Consider the following 17,981-nt stretch of genomic DNA (forward strand, 5'->3'; position numbering starts at 1 on the left):
AATTGAAATTCATATCAAAATTGTGTTTCTTACAGTCCTAAATCTGAAAAGTGTGTTAGCATTCATTTGAAATTTCAGTGTTTTATTCAAATCTTTACAATTTGTGACTTTTGAAATTGAGTGTTTAATTGCAACAACTTTGATTTCCACTTTCAAATTCGAATTTTGCATGAAATCGAGTCAACTTTTAAATTTCAAAACTTGCATTGCTTTCAGCATTCCCTCTAAAATCATAAAATTCAAAATTTCAGTTTCCCCCTCTTTTTCAAAATTCAAATTTTACATTTTTCAACAATCTTGGTAGGGTTCAATTTTGAGATTACAACTTTAATTTGGCCTATCTACAAATCGTAAAATCACTCAATTTTTTCAGATTGGCTTTAAAATCATCATAACTTTCATCCCTGAAAATTTTGAAAAAAGTTGTGAGGACCGTGTGCACTCCGTTCGCCACGGTCCTAGATATTTTTTCCGAAATTTCGAGAGATTGTCCTGATTGCATTTAACAGCTTAAATCTAGGAGATTGGCTGATTTTATTGAAATTTGCTACCTCTAAAATTCAAAATCTTCTCTCTCTCTTTAGTGCATGAGTTTTATAACAATAAGCCCTACTTACACTATTCCTGTTAGACGAAGCCTTAGAATTAAGTCTTTCCAAGGTGTAGTTACCGAGGAGATGGAACCTAATTTGAATGGCCTTTTTAACAAGGACATGGGTAATTCCTCTAATCCTCTTAATGATGAAGAAGCTCTCCATGAGGTTTCTGTAGAACAACTTTCAAAATTGGATAACCAATTTGATGATTTTCAACAATGGATGTCTCAAGAATACCCCGATAGTGAAGCTCTTTCATTAATTGAGGGTCTAAAACGTATGGTTCAAAGTGATAAGAATGGAATTGATATTTTGCGTGGTATTGCACACATTGTGGATTCGAATGTGATGCCGATGAAAAGTTGTGCCGAAACTTTAGGTTATACACAACCTCCTACTCAAGTTAATCATTCTATTCCTTTGACAACTCCTTTTGCTAGTATACCTACTTTCACATCAAACATAATGACTACTTCAATACAACACATTCCTCCTATGATCACTAGTCATGGGGGCAATCCTTCTTCTTCAATCAATCCTCTTCCTTCATTCAATCCAACTTCTTCATTCATTCCTTCAATGAGTGTTCCTATTATATCTCTGCAAATGAACATGACGCAAGGGGGCAACTTATTTAACCCTTCTGTAGCGTCGTAAATTGTACGCACTTGCTAGGGTGGTACAATTTCACACCTAGTTTAGCACCCGCCTTGGCGCATTTTCATTTTGCATTGCATTTTCCCTTTATCACTTAATTAATTAAATTAATTAGGTCTAAGGTTCTATTTCATCATATTCCACATCATAAAGTTGGGCCCTTTCATTAAAGTGTGCCCTTTTCATTTTATTCCTCCAATACATCATTTAATCAAAAACCCTAATTAGGTCCTATTTTGAACTTGGGGGCTTGATTTCGGGGGTCAAAACATCTTGAAATCACCTGTAACTTTGAGATTCTCTCTAAAATCATCATATCCGATGGCCCTAAAAATTTGGTGAAAAGTTGTCGGGACCATGGCGCCCGGAGAGGACCATGGCGCCCGGAGTGCACATGGTCCCGGATATTTTTCCCGAAATTTTAGGAGCATGATCCAATCATAAAATAAAGCTTAACCCCAAGAAATTGGTGGGAGATTCAATCTCTAGGTCGGCCAAAAGTTGAAATTAAGACTTAGGGTTTCATATATAAGAGCTCTCTTTCTTCATTTGAAAGGATATAGATTTTTGGTTTCAAGGGCCTTCTATGCAGCAAAAGAGTAGATCTTTGAAGACTTCAACAACATTCAACATCCATCCATCAAGCATTCATCAATTTCATTCATCCATTTAGGGCTTTGAAGACATTGAAGAGCAATAGGGGATCACCGACTGAAGATTGGCTTGTACCCCTCCCTTGGGGTTGGGTATGATTTCATGTTGTTTTCATGTCTTTGCATAAGCCTCATTATATCATTTATATTCATGCTTTAGATCTCTTTGCATCATGATTTAGAGCATTTACATTATCATTTACAAGCAATTAGGGTTTACTTTCTAGGTTACTCTAGTTTGCTTACTTGCATTTTAGGATCTTGCACACACACAAGGTCTGCACACACATTACTTTTACAATACAACTTGGCTATTCGTGGAGGTGGAAATCACCAAAGTGGGGGTTTGACTAAGGCAAAACCCTATATAGCCGCCCACCATACCTTTTCAGATATAAGTGCAGGTTTCGGGATTCGGACGATGCCGCAAGTTGTAGGTCCGACGGAAGCAGACTGAGACGGGAAAACACACCAAATTGCAGAGAAAAAGACCAGGACAGGGGCGTGGGGCGCCCTGGTCCTACTAGGACAGGGGCGCTGGGCGCCTTGGTCCCTGGGACAGGGGCGCTGGGCGCCCTGGTCCTTCTGTCAGACAGCAGTTTCAGCATTTTTTTGACAGCTTTTTAGGTTGCAAAACAGCAGTTTCAGGTGCAGAATCAGGACAGTGGCGCCCGCGCCCCCATCCCGAACATTTTCACTCAGATTTTAACACCAGGTATGCATTTACATTCTTGGCTTGTCCTTGTGTTTACAGCTTTCCATTGCTTAATCTCAATCTTGCAATCTTGTTACTAGTTCATACTTGCACTCTAGGGCTAGTAGTTGAACTTGCATCATTTTATCTATCATTTGCAACAAAGGAATAGAAATCCTAATAGGTAGCCCGTGGCTCTCTCTTCCATAGAAAGAAGTAGCCAATTGTGTGATACCTCTAGGCTCTTTCGTATTCCACAAGTGTGTGATTGAAAGTGAGATTAGGGCATGTTTGCTTAGTGTCACTTTTTCCCCCACACACCTTCCATTCCTCCTTGTAGTGTTCCTCCTTTCCAATCATCTCCTATGACTAACTATCATAGTGTCCCACCACCTTACTCTCTACCTTCTTTCAATAACATAACACCTCCATCACAATCTAACACATCTAATATGAACTATTCAACTGAAGCGACCATTAACAATCTTGCACAAACCGTCTCTTCTTTACAGCAACAAATTGCCTCTATGAATCAATCTATGTTTAGTGTGCCCACATTTGATGTTGCGAGCCCACTTTCTCTTGACATTGTTTGAGCTATCCCCCCTAAACATGCTGAAATTCCACATTTGGAGCTTTATAATGGTAAGGGTGATCCTCTAACACATGTTAAGACCTTTCAAACAATATGTACTGATTTTGCTTATGACCAAAGGTTGCTTGCAAAACTGTTTACTAGAACATTAAGAGATAAAGCCCTACAATGGTATTGCTCGTTGCCTTCTTATTCTATTACTTCTTTCGAACAACTTGCAAATACTTTCATTCAACAATTTCAAAACAAAATAAGTCCTAAAGTTACTTTGATTGATTTAATGCATTGTAAACAAGGTGTTAAAGAAAAAGTGACTGATTTCATTGGTAGATATAGGCATTTGTATGCTCAAATTTCTTTTCCAGTGCCTGACAATGATATTCAAAGAATCTTTATTTCTAATTTACAAAAAGATATTAGAGAAAACTCCCGTTTTCTGAGTTTACTTCTTTCCAATAGTTGTGCGCAACTCTTCACAATTATCAACTGACTGTGAGTCAAATGGAACAAGCAAGTCCTATGGCTCCGAGTGATAAGGGTGATAGTAGTCAACAACCATTTGGGAAGTTTAAACCGAACAGAGAGTCCATTAAATTCAATAAAAACATCATCAACAACAATGTGAATGCGGCATCAGGTGTGCCTCCTATTTCTAAGTTTTTCAAGAAAGAAAGAAAGTTCACTCCTTTGAATGAATCATTGCATAGTATTATGAATAAGTTATTGGAACAAAATGTGCTTACTCTTCCTCCTATAAGGCAAATAGACCCTGCAAAGATTAATTCACCCTATTTTGATAACACATCTTTTTGTCAATTTCATCGTCATCCTCGGCATGATACTGAAAAATGTTTTGCTTTAAAGGGTAAAATTCAAGATTTGATTGATAATAATACTATTTCTATTTCTGGAGTGAATGATAAAGGCAACACATCTGTAGCTCCTCCTAACCAAAATCTTCAGATTTTTACTGATCCATTGCCTTCTCATACCTCTAATGCAATTGATACTACTGATTCCTCTGTCTCACCTGATGATCTTGTGTCCATGACTCTGAATGTGATTAACTTTGTAGAGCAGCAGAAAAACCCTAAAGAACCTTCCATCACCTTTGATTCCAGTGAAACTATCAGGGCACCTGATGGTCCTTTATATATAGTTGCAAAAGTCAAGAATACACCTTGCCGTGGAGTGCTTATTGATCCTTCTTGTATGGTTAATGTCATTACTGAAGAATTTCTTTTTACTTTTCAATTGAATCAAGTGATCTATGATGAAACAAATGTGGTTGTGAAACTATTTGATGCATTTTCTTCTCCTGCAATTGGTTCTATTACATTACCTATTGAGGTCCATAACAAATCCCTTGATGTGGACTTTGCTATTATTCCATCATCTGAACAATTTCATGTGAAGCTAGGCTATCCTTGGCTATCTTCCATGAAAGCTATTGCTTCTCCTATTCACAAGTGTTTGAAATTTCCCCATAATGGTGAAGTTGTTACTATCAATCATAGTCTCTTTAAACCAGCTGAAAGAACTTCTAGCGTTCCTATTGATTTTTTTGGCCTAAACAATTCCAATCTCTTCCTCCGCGAAGTGATCATCTTTTTAAATCTTATCAAAAGTGGAAAAAAGATATGATCCTATCTCTAAGTGAACCTAGAACACCCAAACTTGACATTCCTATCGTTCTTGAGAAGGAAGTTCTTCCTTTGAAAGATAAAACTAATGTCTTTCCTCAAGAAGATTCCCAACCCATCCCTATGGATGTGACTATGCCTATATCTAATAAACTTCCTAAAAGTAGACTTATACCCCCTCGTCATGATGGACTTGGTCTCCTCCTAAACTGAATATTCCTCCCTTATATGGAGTAGCTCCTCCTCCTTCCTCTTCTCCTATTATTCAACCTAAGAGACCACAACCTAAACACCCAAGTGAAAAGGATGAGAACATTCCTCCTCCTCAATCTTCTCAACTTCCTACTAAGACTAGACAAAATCGTTCTGCACGTGAACGCCGACGAAAGCGTCATCTTAGAGCTCAGGTAGCTGCTTCTCAAACTTTGCAATCCCCAAAAACACCTTCAACTAATATTATTCCATTTTCTCCTCAGCTGACGATTGAGCCAAAATCTCCTAAACATAAGATGCATGATGGTCTTGATCCTGTGCGAGTTAAAGATCCTATTTTTATAAATCTTGATGATGATATAGATGAAAATGTTATTCATGATGAAAATGTTACTCCTGTTCATTCTGATAGTGAATATGAATATGTTGATGTTGATAACCATCTATCTAACGAATTTTCTAAAGCACTTATCCTAGCTCCTAGACAAGAACACTGTGGCTTGGGGTATGAACATAACCCTTGTTTGGATCTTGTGATAGCTCCATCTGTTGTGTTGGATGTTCCTCCTCTAGCGTGTTTCCTATCTTCTTGAAATATTGATCAGCAAGATCGGGGGGTAGATGACGTGCTAGACTAGTTCATTAGCATAGCAGACTCTCTCCTCCTCTCTTTTGTTACTTCTTCTATGTGTTATTCTCATTCTTCTATTTGTTGTCCTTAGTGTTGTCTACTTGAGGATGATGCAGAACATTGAGATCTCTTTTGGTCTCTCTCATGTTGACTCAAAAGACACATGTGTTCCCTTCTTCTAGGTGACCTTCCTTAATTGGGGAATGAAGAACAATTATGCATACATACATATGATATACATTAATTATCATACAGCATACTGACCCCGAGGAAAGTGAAGTCACCTTGTGCTTTGTGTTTTGTGTCTATTATCCTTGGGCTTATCTCACACTTGGGGGCTAAATCCTTGTAATAACGTGCTCCTTTCTCATTTCTTATATGTATCACTACCTTAAAGCAATCACCCCTGGTGAGGCGTGTGCGATCGCTTTAACATAGGGGGGCATACATCCCATCCATATATTTTCAAGATACTTGAAAATTTCTTGACAAATTTAGCTTTGCCTTGAAAATTTTTGATATCTTTCTTGCATGACTCATAGTGAGGGAACCTTACTACTGACAGTCATGGTTCTCCCTTGTGATCTTCCCTTTTACTTTGTCAATCGAAGTCGTAAGATCCTTAGTCCACTGGGGGCTTGGTGTATCTTGCCTCCTTGACGTGGTGAAAGTTTTTCAATGTTGTTTCCTTGTACTTTACCGGAAGTATGAGCGTACGCTTATACTCCCGCTAAAGTGGGGGCTAAATGTAGCGTCCTAAAATTGTGACACTTGCAATTTTGACTGCATTTGGGTCTTCACGATGGCGATGCAACACGGAACCTGAATGGAGACCCCGAAACTTGTTCATGACATCAAAAATTGCATTTTTCTGCACCCTGGCCTGATCCTCCTTGCACCTTGTTGTCCTGGGAGGTGGGACAATGGCACCTAGTGCCCTAGTCCTTCAGGACTAGGGCACCCAACGCCCTGGTCCCCCAGGACCATGGTGCCCAGCGCCTTGGTCCCTAGCCCTATTTTGGGCCTGGTCTCTTATGGGGCTTCGGGTCTTTAAGTTTGCAAATTGGCAAATAATGTTTCCTGGTCAGCCTAAGGTCGGGAAAATTAGTCTATCAGCCCTAATTGACAAATATATAAACTACATTTCCTCTCCCATTTGGAGAAGGAAGGACATATGTGTACAAGACGCGGAAGCGATATTCAAACATTCAAACATTCCCACATTCAAGCATTCCTTCAAGCAATTGAGCAGTCTAAGTCTCCATTCAAGGCTAAGTGTTGCATTCAAGACAAGGATTCAACCATTGAAGAGGAGATCACATACAACATACAACATACTACATACATTACACCTTCGCATGTTGCAGGTAAGCGGCTGTAATTGAAGATCTGGAATCCTTGTGCAGAGACGAACAAATCCCCCTTCGTTTCGCGGATTTTTCGGAGGACCGTGTGCACGCCGGGCACCATCGTCCCGTCAACTTTCACTCAAATTTGCAGAACAGCACCGTCTCGACATTTTACTGCTAATTCCAGGTCCGCAGCTTCATCCCATATCCCTATCTCTGTTTATAAGTGAACCTTTCCTAATTTACATGCATTCCTAGTTCAATCTTTCTATCTACATTCTTTACAAAAGAGGGTATCCTTGATGTCTTAACCCTTGAAACTCATTTAGAATCCAATCTTGCATTGCGTGGGATTGGATCTTGTGGGTTTCAACCCCTCTTTTGAATGTAAAGTCTCTCCTAAGTGAAAACCATCAACCCTAGTGACTCTCCCTTCTCTCTCCTTGGAGTTGGGCAGGGGAGAACGACTAGGGTTCAATTTTTCCACTTTACACCATGAACTGTCTCCCTTACTCTTCGTTCATGTGGCCTTACTCTGAAATGATTGTATTGGAGCATGCCTTAAATGCTAGATTACTTCACTTCTGACACTATGGATCCTCACACATACTTGCTATAATGATAGATTTCAAATCATTAGAGAAATAATATTCCTCTCCTCTACGACCGTTAATCATATCTTAAAATCTACGTCGTCACCTTGCGCTAAGTCACATGTCTTCCAAGAAACCTGTACATGGACTCTGAATATTGCAAAATAGCCATGACACAAAATTAACATGACAAATCTTGAACTTTGAACCAAAAAGGTTCAAGTTCAAGGTTCAAAGAATGTAAAATGCTGACAAGGACTAGTGAAGACTTAAAACCGCGCAAAAGGAAAAACATTCAAAACAACGCCCGTTGAACTTTGAACCTTGAACCAAAAAGGTTCAAGTTCAAGGTTCAAGTTCAATGTAGTGAAAATTAACAATGGCTGAGTTACATGTGGAAAATTAAGCAGATGACTTGACCCATGAATTAAACGGGCATTACTTCAAAGGACACATATGGAATGGAAATTTTATATGGGCCCAACAGTGGCTCTGCATGGGAATTGGGACTTTAAAGTACCAAGCAATGAACCTCAAAATCTCTGGTTTTGCAAAATGACTAACCAAGGTTCGACTCACAACAAGAATGAACACACCTAAACTAACACAACACAAAAAAAAGTATGTACAAACCAACAGGGGATGCCTATTTACAATTGATATAGTTTTAAGTCCTACCCATTATAAGACAGGGGTAGTTCAAATCCATTCTGCTAAGCAAGTTTGAAAGAATTGGGGCCCTTTACCTCATGAATCACGTAAGGTCCCTTCCATAGTGACTCAAATTTGCCATGAGCACCTTTCGGCTCTCTCCTTTTATCCCATAATAACACCAGATCACCTTTCATGAATTTTCTGGGCCTTGCTTTCTGATCAAAAATCTTTTTAACCCTCATCTGATATTTTGTAATCCTATCAACCAGCTTTTCCCTTTCTTCTTCAATCCTGGTTAGGTACATAATTCTTTTTTCAAGAGAGCTCTGAAAAAACACATCTTCTATCACTGTCTACAACCTAGAAGCTGCTAACTCTAAAGGAGGAGAGAGTTGTGTGCCAATTCCATAGACCAGCTCAAATGGTGACATCTCTATGGCCTATTTTGGTGAGGTTCGATCTGCCCATAGTACTTCATGTCTTATGCCAATCCTTGTAATTCTCACTAACCAACTTTCTCATGATATTGATCAAATTCTTGTTACTTGATTCTACTTGACCGTTACCCCGCGGATAATAATCAGAAGCATGTGCCAAGGAAATTCCATGGTCATAGCAAAATAAACTTAACTCAGATGAAGAGAAATTTGATTCATTATTTGTGACTATCTTCTGAGGGACTCCAAACCTAATAAGAATATTATCCTTAAGGAACGTACACACAATCTCTGAAGTGGTTTTTTTTACGGGGATAGCTTCCACCCACTTAGTGAAATAATCCATTGCTGTTAATATGTGAGTATGCCCCGTACTGGAAACGAGGTTCAAAGGACCAATGAAATCTAATCCCCACTGTTTAAAAGGTTCTTCAATTACCACAGGTCTCAATGGCGAGGCAACCAACTGGGGTTTACCTGTAAACAACTTGCACTTCTCACACCTCGCCACCCAGGCGTATGCATCCCTGAACATCCCTAGCCAATAGTAATAGTTCCTCAGGATTTTGTATGCAGTAACCATAGAGGAGAAATGACCCCCGCATGCTTCATTATGAAAAGTTTTCAATAGAGCTTCCTAGTGCGGTTTATCCACACATCGGAGGAAAGTGCCATCTAATTCTTTCTTGTACAATATGTTATTCAAGATGACATACTTCGCAGCTTTCAACCTCAGATTTCTTTTTTCCCTAGGAGAAAGATGATTTGGATAGTCTCCATATGTAAGATAATATGCAACATTGGTGAACCAAGAATCCTGATGGTTGATGAATAGGGTTAAAGGTAGACTGACCTCTTCTTTAAGCTCATTCTCTACTATCAATTTACAAAGGCCCTATCCTTTAACCAGTTTAGTGGGCTTAATGTCCAAATTGAATTCTTGAATCTTGGCGACCCAAGATGCTCTATTGTTGATGCCAACATCCTATTGAGTTAAAACAACTTTTACTGCAGAATTGGGAACAAAAATAGTTGCATGTGAATGAAGTATGTAATACTTGAATTGCTTCACAACTTTTACCACCGCATAGGCCTGCTTCTCTATCTGTGAGTATTTTAACTCATGCTTCTTCAGGGGAATACTCATGAAAGAAATTGGCACCTCTTCATTATCCTCACCCTTTTGTACCAAAATCCCAGACATGGTATGCTCAGGTGCATAACAATAAATAATAAAGTCTTTATTATAGTCCAGATTAACTAGGGTAGGTGCATGCGTGATGGCCCTTTTAATCTCTTCAAAAACTTTTCTACTTGCTTCATTCCATCTAAAAGCTACTTTTTCACTCATCATATTTACAATGAATTTAGTAGTTTCAGCAAAATCAAGAATAAAACGTCTGAGGAAGTTCACCTGTCCAAAGAAGGACCTTACTCCATTTCTATTTGAGGGGAGATTGAGTTGTTGTATCACCTTTACCCTGTGTGGATCAACCTTTACCCCCTCCTGCAAAAAGATATGTCCCAGAAGTTTTCCTTCTGTGACACTAAAAACAAACTTTTTAGGATTTAAAGATACCCCATGCTCCCTACATCTCACTAGAACTTTTGTCAAATCCCGCACATGATGCTTCCTTTTCTTGGAGAAAACAGTCAAATCATCTAAATACACCACAATAATATTATCCCTCAAATGCCTGAAGGAAAGATCCATCGCCCTTTGAAACATTGTCCCTACATTAATCAACCCAAAAGGCATTATGTTATACGCAAAGGTACCCCAGGGGGTTATAAAGGATGTCTTGTGTTTATCTTGCTCCACAACACTAATTTGATTATACCCAGAGAAGTCGTCTAGCATGGACATCATCTTGGACCCTGAAACAGTTTGTAAAATATGATCCATTGCAGGCAGGGGGTAATTGTCTTTCAAACTTGCTTGGTTTAAGTTTCTCAAATCAACACAGATTCATATCTCGCTGTTTTTCTTCCGAACATGAACTATGTTTGCAATCCATGTAGAGTGATGCAGAGGATAAATAATTTGGGCCTTCAACATCTTGTCAACCTCATGAAAAATTGCTTCTACTACCTTCGGATTAAAATTCCTTAACTTCTGTCGAAAAGGATTGACACCTGGTTTCAAAGGAATTTGATGTTGGAACTTACCATCCCTGAAATTCTTCAAATCATCATAACTCCATGAAAAAACATCTTTAAACTCAACCAGCAAATCGACAAACCTCCTTTTCTCCACTTCAGAGCAACATTTTGCCAAATTAACAAATTTAGGATCCTCATTGGTACCAATGTTAATTTGCTCATACTCACCAGAGCTTTGAATTACTGGGGATTCTTTATCCTTTTACTTAACATATCCATCTTTCCTTTCAAAAAGGCGTTCAAGAGAAACTAAACCCTTTAGGATTTTATTTCCTTTTAACTACAACATTCCATCATGTAGTTCTTCTGGTGTATTGGAAGAAAACTCTTTACAACTCACCTCTGATCCCTCATAAAACAAGGATATAAAAATATCAGCATATTGAAGAAAGTTTTGAATCTGTTTATCATTTTCAAACACCTGCCAGGATTCAGAGTTATTAGGCACATTGGGTCTATAAACTATTTCAACCCTGTAAGTGTCGGTTGTGAAATCCGGGTGTGGTACCAGCAAGGCTATAGATATTGCCAAAGAATTAGCCTTCGAGTTAAACTCCCTAGGAATGGCTTCAATTGAAAAAGCATCGAAGGCTTTGATCTCATCCCAAACACAATTCCTATAATGTCTCAGCCTCTCATTTTTTTTTGCAAATAAACCCCTCACTTGTTTAACAATAAGTTCAACATCACCTCTTACCCTCAAAATTTTGATTTGGAATCACCTCGCTTCAGCCAAACCTAATAATAGAGCCTCATATTCGGCCGTATTAATCATGTTTTGGAATTCCAATTTAAAAGAATAAGGAATGACCTTGCCTTGAGGAGGTATCAGTATGACCTCAGCCCCTGATCCAGAAGATGAACAACTTCCATCAAATTCCATAAACCAAAGTTCATCAGACATACCTGAATCCATTACCATACTCTCATCTTGAGGATCAGTTGATATCATGTAATTACCAAAGCCACAATCTTGATACAAAATCTGGGCTTTCGGATCATCTGAAGGAAAGACTGTGTATTTAGCTTTTGTTTCGGGGCGCAAAATAACTCTCTGTTTTCCAGCTATGATCATCGCTTGAGACCAATCCATCCTAATTTCCCCTCCCATGTCTTTATAGAAAGTGTGGCTCAACAACAAACCATAACTAGCAAGGATGTCAACCACTAAGATTGTCAACTTGATTCTCTTGGCATGGTGTGCTACTAAAGCGACCTGTGCATCCTTAATTTTCCCTAATAAAGGAACCTTCTTGGAGTCCATGGAGTAACATTTGCCAAAGGTCTTTGTTAGGGTTAAGCCTAAAGATTTTGCTACGCTTGAGGGCATGACATTGTCAGATGCTCCTAAATCTATTATACAATTACTCAACTTGTGCCCATTAATATATAAGGACACAAAGAAAGGTTCTGGTTTATTTTCAAAATTGGGTCCAAGCAAACCAGCTTGTAGAGGAATAGTCTCTGATGACCCTTCAAGAATTACTAAAGAAGGACTAACATTATCGTGTGCTTGAGAATCAATACTCATGGGTGTTTGGGTTTCACTTGCTAAGGCATGGGCATCATTCCCTTTGACAAATTCAACCAATCTATCTAGCTCCTTCAGGTTTAATTTCAAATACTTAGCTGGAGTAATCTGAACACAAGATGTCTTGCAAAATTCAATGATATCAAAAGGGTTAGTAAAAGAATCAGAACTCAAAGAAGCAACCTCTTGAACAACTTTTGATATACCTCCATGACGGGTCAAAATTTCCTTTCCTTTCACAGTGTTGTGGATGGGTGTTACAACATCTTGAGATTTCAAATTTTGTTGAGTTCATGTAAGAATTGTGTATAATGAGGAATCTTCCAAAGACACCAATATGTTTCCTCCCCTTTCTGAGTCAGAGACATATTCCATATAATGAATTTCAGAGTCGCCAAGCATACTTTGGGAACTTCCTTCATCAACTTCTAAGATTGTTTCTCCTTTACTGATCATTTGGGAAAAATGAACCATCTCTGGACACGAAGAACCATCATGTTCGTCAGTTAAATGAAACACACAAGAGTTTGCCTTGAGGGGTGGTTCTTCAATAGCAAGTCTTTGTTGTACAGGGGGTAGTTGTAATTGTCTTCCTCCACCTCCTCCCTGTTGATTAGGATATCTCATAGGAATTTCTTTATATGGTTGGGGATATGAAGTACTTGCTTTAGGAGTCTACGTCTTTAGGGAAATTACATCATTCATTAACCGTTGGATAACAGGATTTGAGGAAGTAGTGGGTTGGGTATTAGATGTTTGTACTTCTCTTTTCCATTTGCCTGCAGTGATCAAATCATCCTCTAATTCAACTGCGATAGTTTTAGCGGCATTCAAATCTGCAACCCTTTGCCTATGAATCAAGAAAATTATTTCACAGGGCATAGAATTAATAAAAAAACATTTGAGATTATCATCTGAAGGTTTTTGGTTAACCAGAATCTTGTGTGGGATCTTATCAAATCTTGCTATGAAGTCCCTCATGGATTCAGGAAGTTCCTTTTTCAACTAGGATAATTGAGCTAGGAGGGAGTGTTCATCTTTAGCTACCTTAAATCTAGCTTCAAATTTTGTCTTCAAATCCCACCAGGTCATTATCACACTATTCGGCAAGTGATAAAACCAATCAGTCGCCATTCCTGTCAATGTCTGGATAAACAGCCTGATAACCACATCTTCATGTTGAACCACTGTTACTCCACAGGTTATAGTGAAAGCATTCAGAAGCTCATCTATAGTGACCGTCCCATCCCCGCTAAATTTAGGTAAATGATCCCTAGCAGCTTTTGGAAAGGGATTAAGGTTCAAACCTAAATTCAACGGGCCTACAGCTACCCCCCACAGGTTATTGGCTACCATTGGGAGTATGATATTAAGAGGGGTAGAGTTAAATGAAATTGGTAAGGAAACACCATACAGGACCAAAGCTTGGCAAACTGGAGACACAGATGATGATGGTAATGAGGATGGAGGTCTACTTCTTGCCCTTCGTTGAGATGAGAAGGTAGGTTGGTAAGTTAAATTCTGCAGTTCTTCAAAGATGGGATTAGAAACCCCCCCCCCTTCTTTGGGATCTAGTATACGGCCTCGAGTCTAGTGTGGAACAATCAGGGTAACAAACGTCTGGGATACTATAATTGATTATCAGGGATGTGAATAAAAAAATCCTAGGAACAACTACCCTTTCAAATACTAACACAGGCTGATACACTTGTTTTTCTATTTCGCTAAGAAGAGCACTTATTCTATCATATTCTGCTCGACTTCTTCTTTGGCTCTAGGCTAGAGTATCCAAATCAGAGGTAATGTTACTTTTCTCTTCTTGTACCCAGTTTAAATTTGGTTGCAAAATAAGCAAAAACCCTTCAAGAGGCAATATCATTTATGAAGAACAAAGCATAACTGTAATGATGACCTTGTTTTAAAATCAATTGCTCTTTTCCTCCCCAGCAGAGTCGCCAAAAATATGTTGCTAAACAAATTGGTCTTTCTTTATTTGTTTAATCTTGGTACATAATGGCTCACAAAAAGAAAGACAAATTTCCTACCAATCAGTTGGAAAATCATTATTTTGATTAACATCTAAATTAAGGTACAACTCCCTTTAATAAATATTCAATCAACTCCACATTACACACAATCAATGGAATGCTTTTCACCAGAAAGAACTAAAAGGTAATTGCATTCACCAGTCAATACGAAATGAATGCAAGAACTGATTCATATATAACTCTTTATATAAATCCGACAGACTTCATACATACACTAAAACAAAATGAAAATCCTTAAAAGATGAAATTCGCTAATAATTTTTGCACACATAGAAAGTATAATGACTCCTTCCTTGAAACAGATTTTCACAGAAATCAAATTCCAAAATATCAAACACATAGATTTGAAATCAAAGAGAACTGTTAACTAGATTTTCATTCATTGATGATCATCCACCTTCTACATACACAAAGTCTTTAGCTAATTTAAAAGATAGTCTTTTCAAAAACTTAGTGAACCTTTACAAAGTCATTACAAAACATATATATAGGTCGCTAGACCAATAGTTTTAATTGAAGTAAAATGAACTTGTACGAGTTGAATAGAAAACTGCCCTAACTGTATAACCAAAATAAAGAAATGACTAAACTCACTAGAAAACAATTGCCAACAGTGCTAGTCATGCTGACTTCTCGGTCTGGGTATGATCACTCAGGTTGGCATTTTGGACAGACACCATCAGCGCCTTTGCCGCACTCCACTCTTGATGCACCTTCAAAAATTATTGAATTACAGTTACGTGAGGCAAACTAATGTGAATTACTCTCTACCTCCAGAGCTCCTTCTTCCTCTTCACCATTTGCACTTTGTCCTTGTGTGAGTCTAGGTGATCAAGACAAACTGTGAGCATCGATTCTAATTTTGAAATCCTCGTGAAATCTCCCACAGCCAAGGATTTCTCCACTTTGATTTTTTTAATGTGGCTGCTAAACTGGTTAATCATCTCTGTGCTATCTTCCAGGGTTTCTCTATCTTCTTTAAGCAATTGGACATCCATGTAGTGCAGATCCTTCTGCATGGTTGCCCTTAAGATTGTTAATTCGCCACGTAGACTGGCTGATTCACTATGACCCTGTTCAATAATCTGGTTGCACCACTCAATACTATGATAGCATCTTTGTCGGACGCGGGTTTGGCAATGTTTGCAGTCCAATGCTTCGTGCTGTCGTCAAAATCAGTCATAGCCTCCATTTTTACCTTTTTGGGCTTTGTAGACTTTCCCAAACATTTACTCACAGCATCCTCCATTGATACCGAAATAGGAGCCACATTCCATTTCCTGGTGATTGAATCACTTAACCACTTGGGTGCCAAAGTCAGTTCCTTAGATGGCATGGGTGGAAATCTTGCTGAAGGTGGCAGTGTGGCACTGTCTGCATAAGATTGGATATCAAGCATCCCTGGATCCTAGAAAGTAGTGTCTACACTGATTGAAACCTTGTTTGTATCAAAAACAGGGGATGCCATATCGCACAGTGCTTCCTCTACATCCAATCAAGAATGAGATGGGGAGTCGGCATCTGAAAACTCTTCTTGGACCTTGACCTGGTAATTCAACCACCAATAGAAAGCTCAACCTCGGTGTCAAATTTCTCTTCTTTAATCCTTGCCTGCCTTTTTCCTCCAACAGAAATAAGAATGTTAGTTAAAATAGAAGTTTTGCTTGCGATATTCCTCTTCCCACTTTTTCTTCTTGAACTGGTTGTTCTTGTCAGATGAAATTGGCAAATCCTAAGCCAATTTTACGTCCTGTGAGTTACCTTGAAGGTGTCTGTCTTAATACTATCCTCCATCTTTTTACTCCAATCCACCTCTGGAAGAGGTTCATTATGTACCCACTTCAAAAACACAAAATTGATTATATCTTCATCATCAATGGTGACACCTGAAGTGTCCATTGGCAATTTCATGTCATGGATTTGTTTCAAGGTTAACCTGGACCAACTCCTTTTCCTTACTTCAAATTCATCTGGGCAACCTTCCCAATAATCTTCCAACTAAGACACATGTTGATTAGGCACCCATCTTATTCACATATTGAGTGATGAAACCTTTACTATCAAAATTATCCATTTTCACAAAGGTCTTCAAATGAAATCCCTTAAATTCTAGCTCAAGATTCAGTGCATCAGAGACAGACCTACAACTGTAATGACCTAAGTCAATGGGGAAAATCCCACATGTGTCGGAGTCCTCACCATAACCCTTTGCAACATAGGCAAATTGCTTGGAAACTTTGATCAAAATACTAGAGTCTGAAACATACCTGGGTAGCCTAAAGGGTTCACCTATAAATCCTCCAACCCTTAGGTAAGTGAAGTGACTAAACTATGTAAAGAAACTACCATAGATATTAACAAGTTCAAAAGCTTCTGTAGACATCCTCCTATGCAAGTTATCTTGTAATTCAAAGGTCAACCTCCCGACAAAAATATCAATCCAGCAGAGATAATCATCAACATGCCCTTTTAAAGCCAAATTAGGATGATACTCATAAATCTTTATGCCTTGAACCCATTTTGCATGGGACAATCCAGACCATTATCTCACACAAGCAAGCATATATAACAAGTATGAAGACATATGAAAGTTTGACAACCTAGGGTAATTACTCAAACCTTCATGCAACCTTTCCGTGATAACAGTTCCCCAGTCAATGAACCGATTTTTATCTAGAGTGACCTGGATGAAGAAATACATCCAGTCCTCCCAATAGAAGGAGTGGGAATTACCCTTACTTTGCTCAACAATATTACCAGGTCTCGAATTGCGGGAATTAAATGTTCACGAGTTAGAGGTCTCGGGAGCCTTGAGCCTCCTTTTTGGAATTTCAGAAGCCAATTCTGTTCAATAACAGTTTTGTAATACTTCTTTTTCTCAGAGAAAATTCCATAGGATTTTCCAATCGTCCAATCTTCATAGTGTTCCCGATGTGGGATACCCATGGCTGCCATTACTGTTTGTCTATCGATGGATAACAAAAACTCACCATTGTTTTTCCTTATGCATCTATTACCCTTCTCATAGTGATTCATACATTCTAGAACTAATTCAGGGTAAGAAGCAGCTATAGGAAATATGGCCGCTTCTAATAACCCACTTTGTGCAACATCTCTCATCATAGGATCTGTGGCTGGGTTCCAGGCTCTTTCTAGAAAATCATCTAAATCTAGCTAGACTAATGTTGTATCACCTAATTCTGGTAAAGAGCTTAAAGGGAAGACAAGCTCATTAATTTGGGAAAAGTAGGCCTCATGTTTAGCTTGTGATTTTCTCCAATTAACCCAGGCAAAGAAGGAAAGTGCAAATGGAAACAAACAGCTAACAAAATACCCAAATCTTTAAAACAAACTGCAACAATTTAGAAAGTTGTTGGACATACCTTCCTCTGTCCTCTGCAAACCCCTATCGCAGTCTATTTCTCCCGCTCCAAAAACTCCTTCTCAAAAAATTCCCAAGAAAATAATAATCTCGACGTGACATATACTCAGTTTTAAAGCCGAGAAAATCTTACCCATTATTA

The 17,981-nt window shown here is 38.6% G+C and overlaps 1 protein-coding gene across 1 annotated transcript; it reads right to left on the reverse strand.

The window, feature by feature from the left end:
- Positions 1–8,752: 8,752 nt before the first annotated feature.
- Positions 8,753–9,250, reverse strand: LOC131027940 (uncharacterized). Its single transcript, XM_057958036.1, has one exon. It carries the CDS (start codon positions 9,248–9,250, stop codon positions 8,753–8,755), a length of 498 nt encoding a protein of 165 aa, XP_057814019.1.
- Between the last annotated feature and the right edge of the window lie 8,731 nt (positions 9,251–17,981).

The sequence above is a fragment of the Cryptomeria japonica genome, chromosome 3 (genome assembly GCF_030272615.1).
Source record: "Cryptomeria japonica chromosome 3, Sugi_1.0, whole genome shotgun sequence".
Taxonomy (NCBI): Eukaryota; Viridiplantae; Streptophyta; class Pinopsida; order Cupressales; family Cupressaceae; genus Cryptomeria; species Cryptomeria japonica.

Coding starts and splice junctions, on each gene's coding strand:
- LOC131027940 (XM_057958036.1), bottom strand. CDS start 9,250: ATGTTCAGGGATGCATACGCCTGGGTGGCGAGGTGTGAGAAGTGCAAG.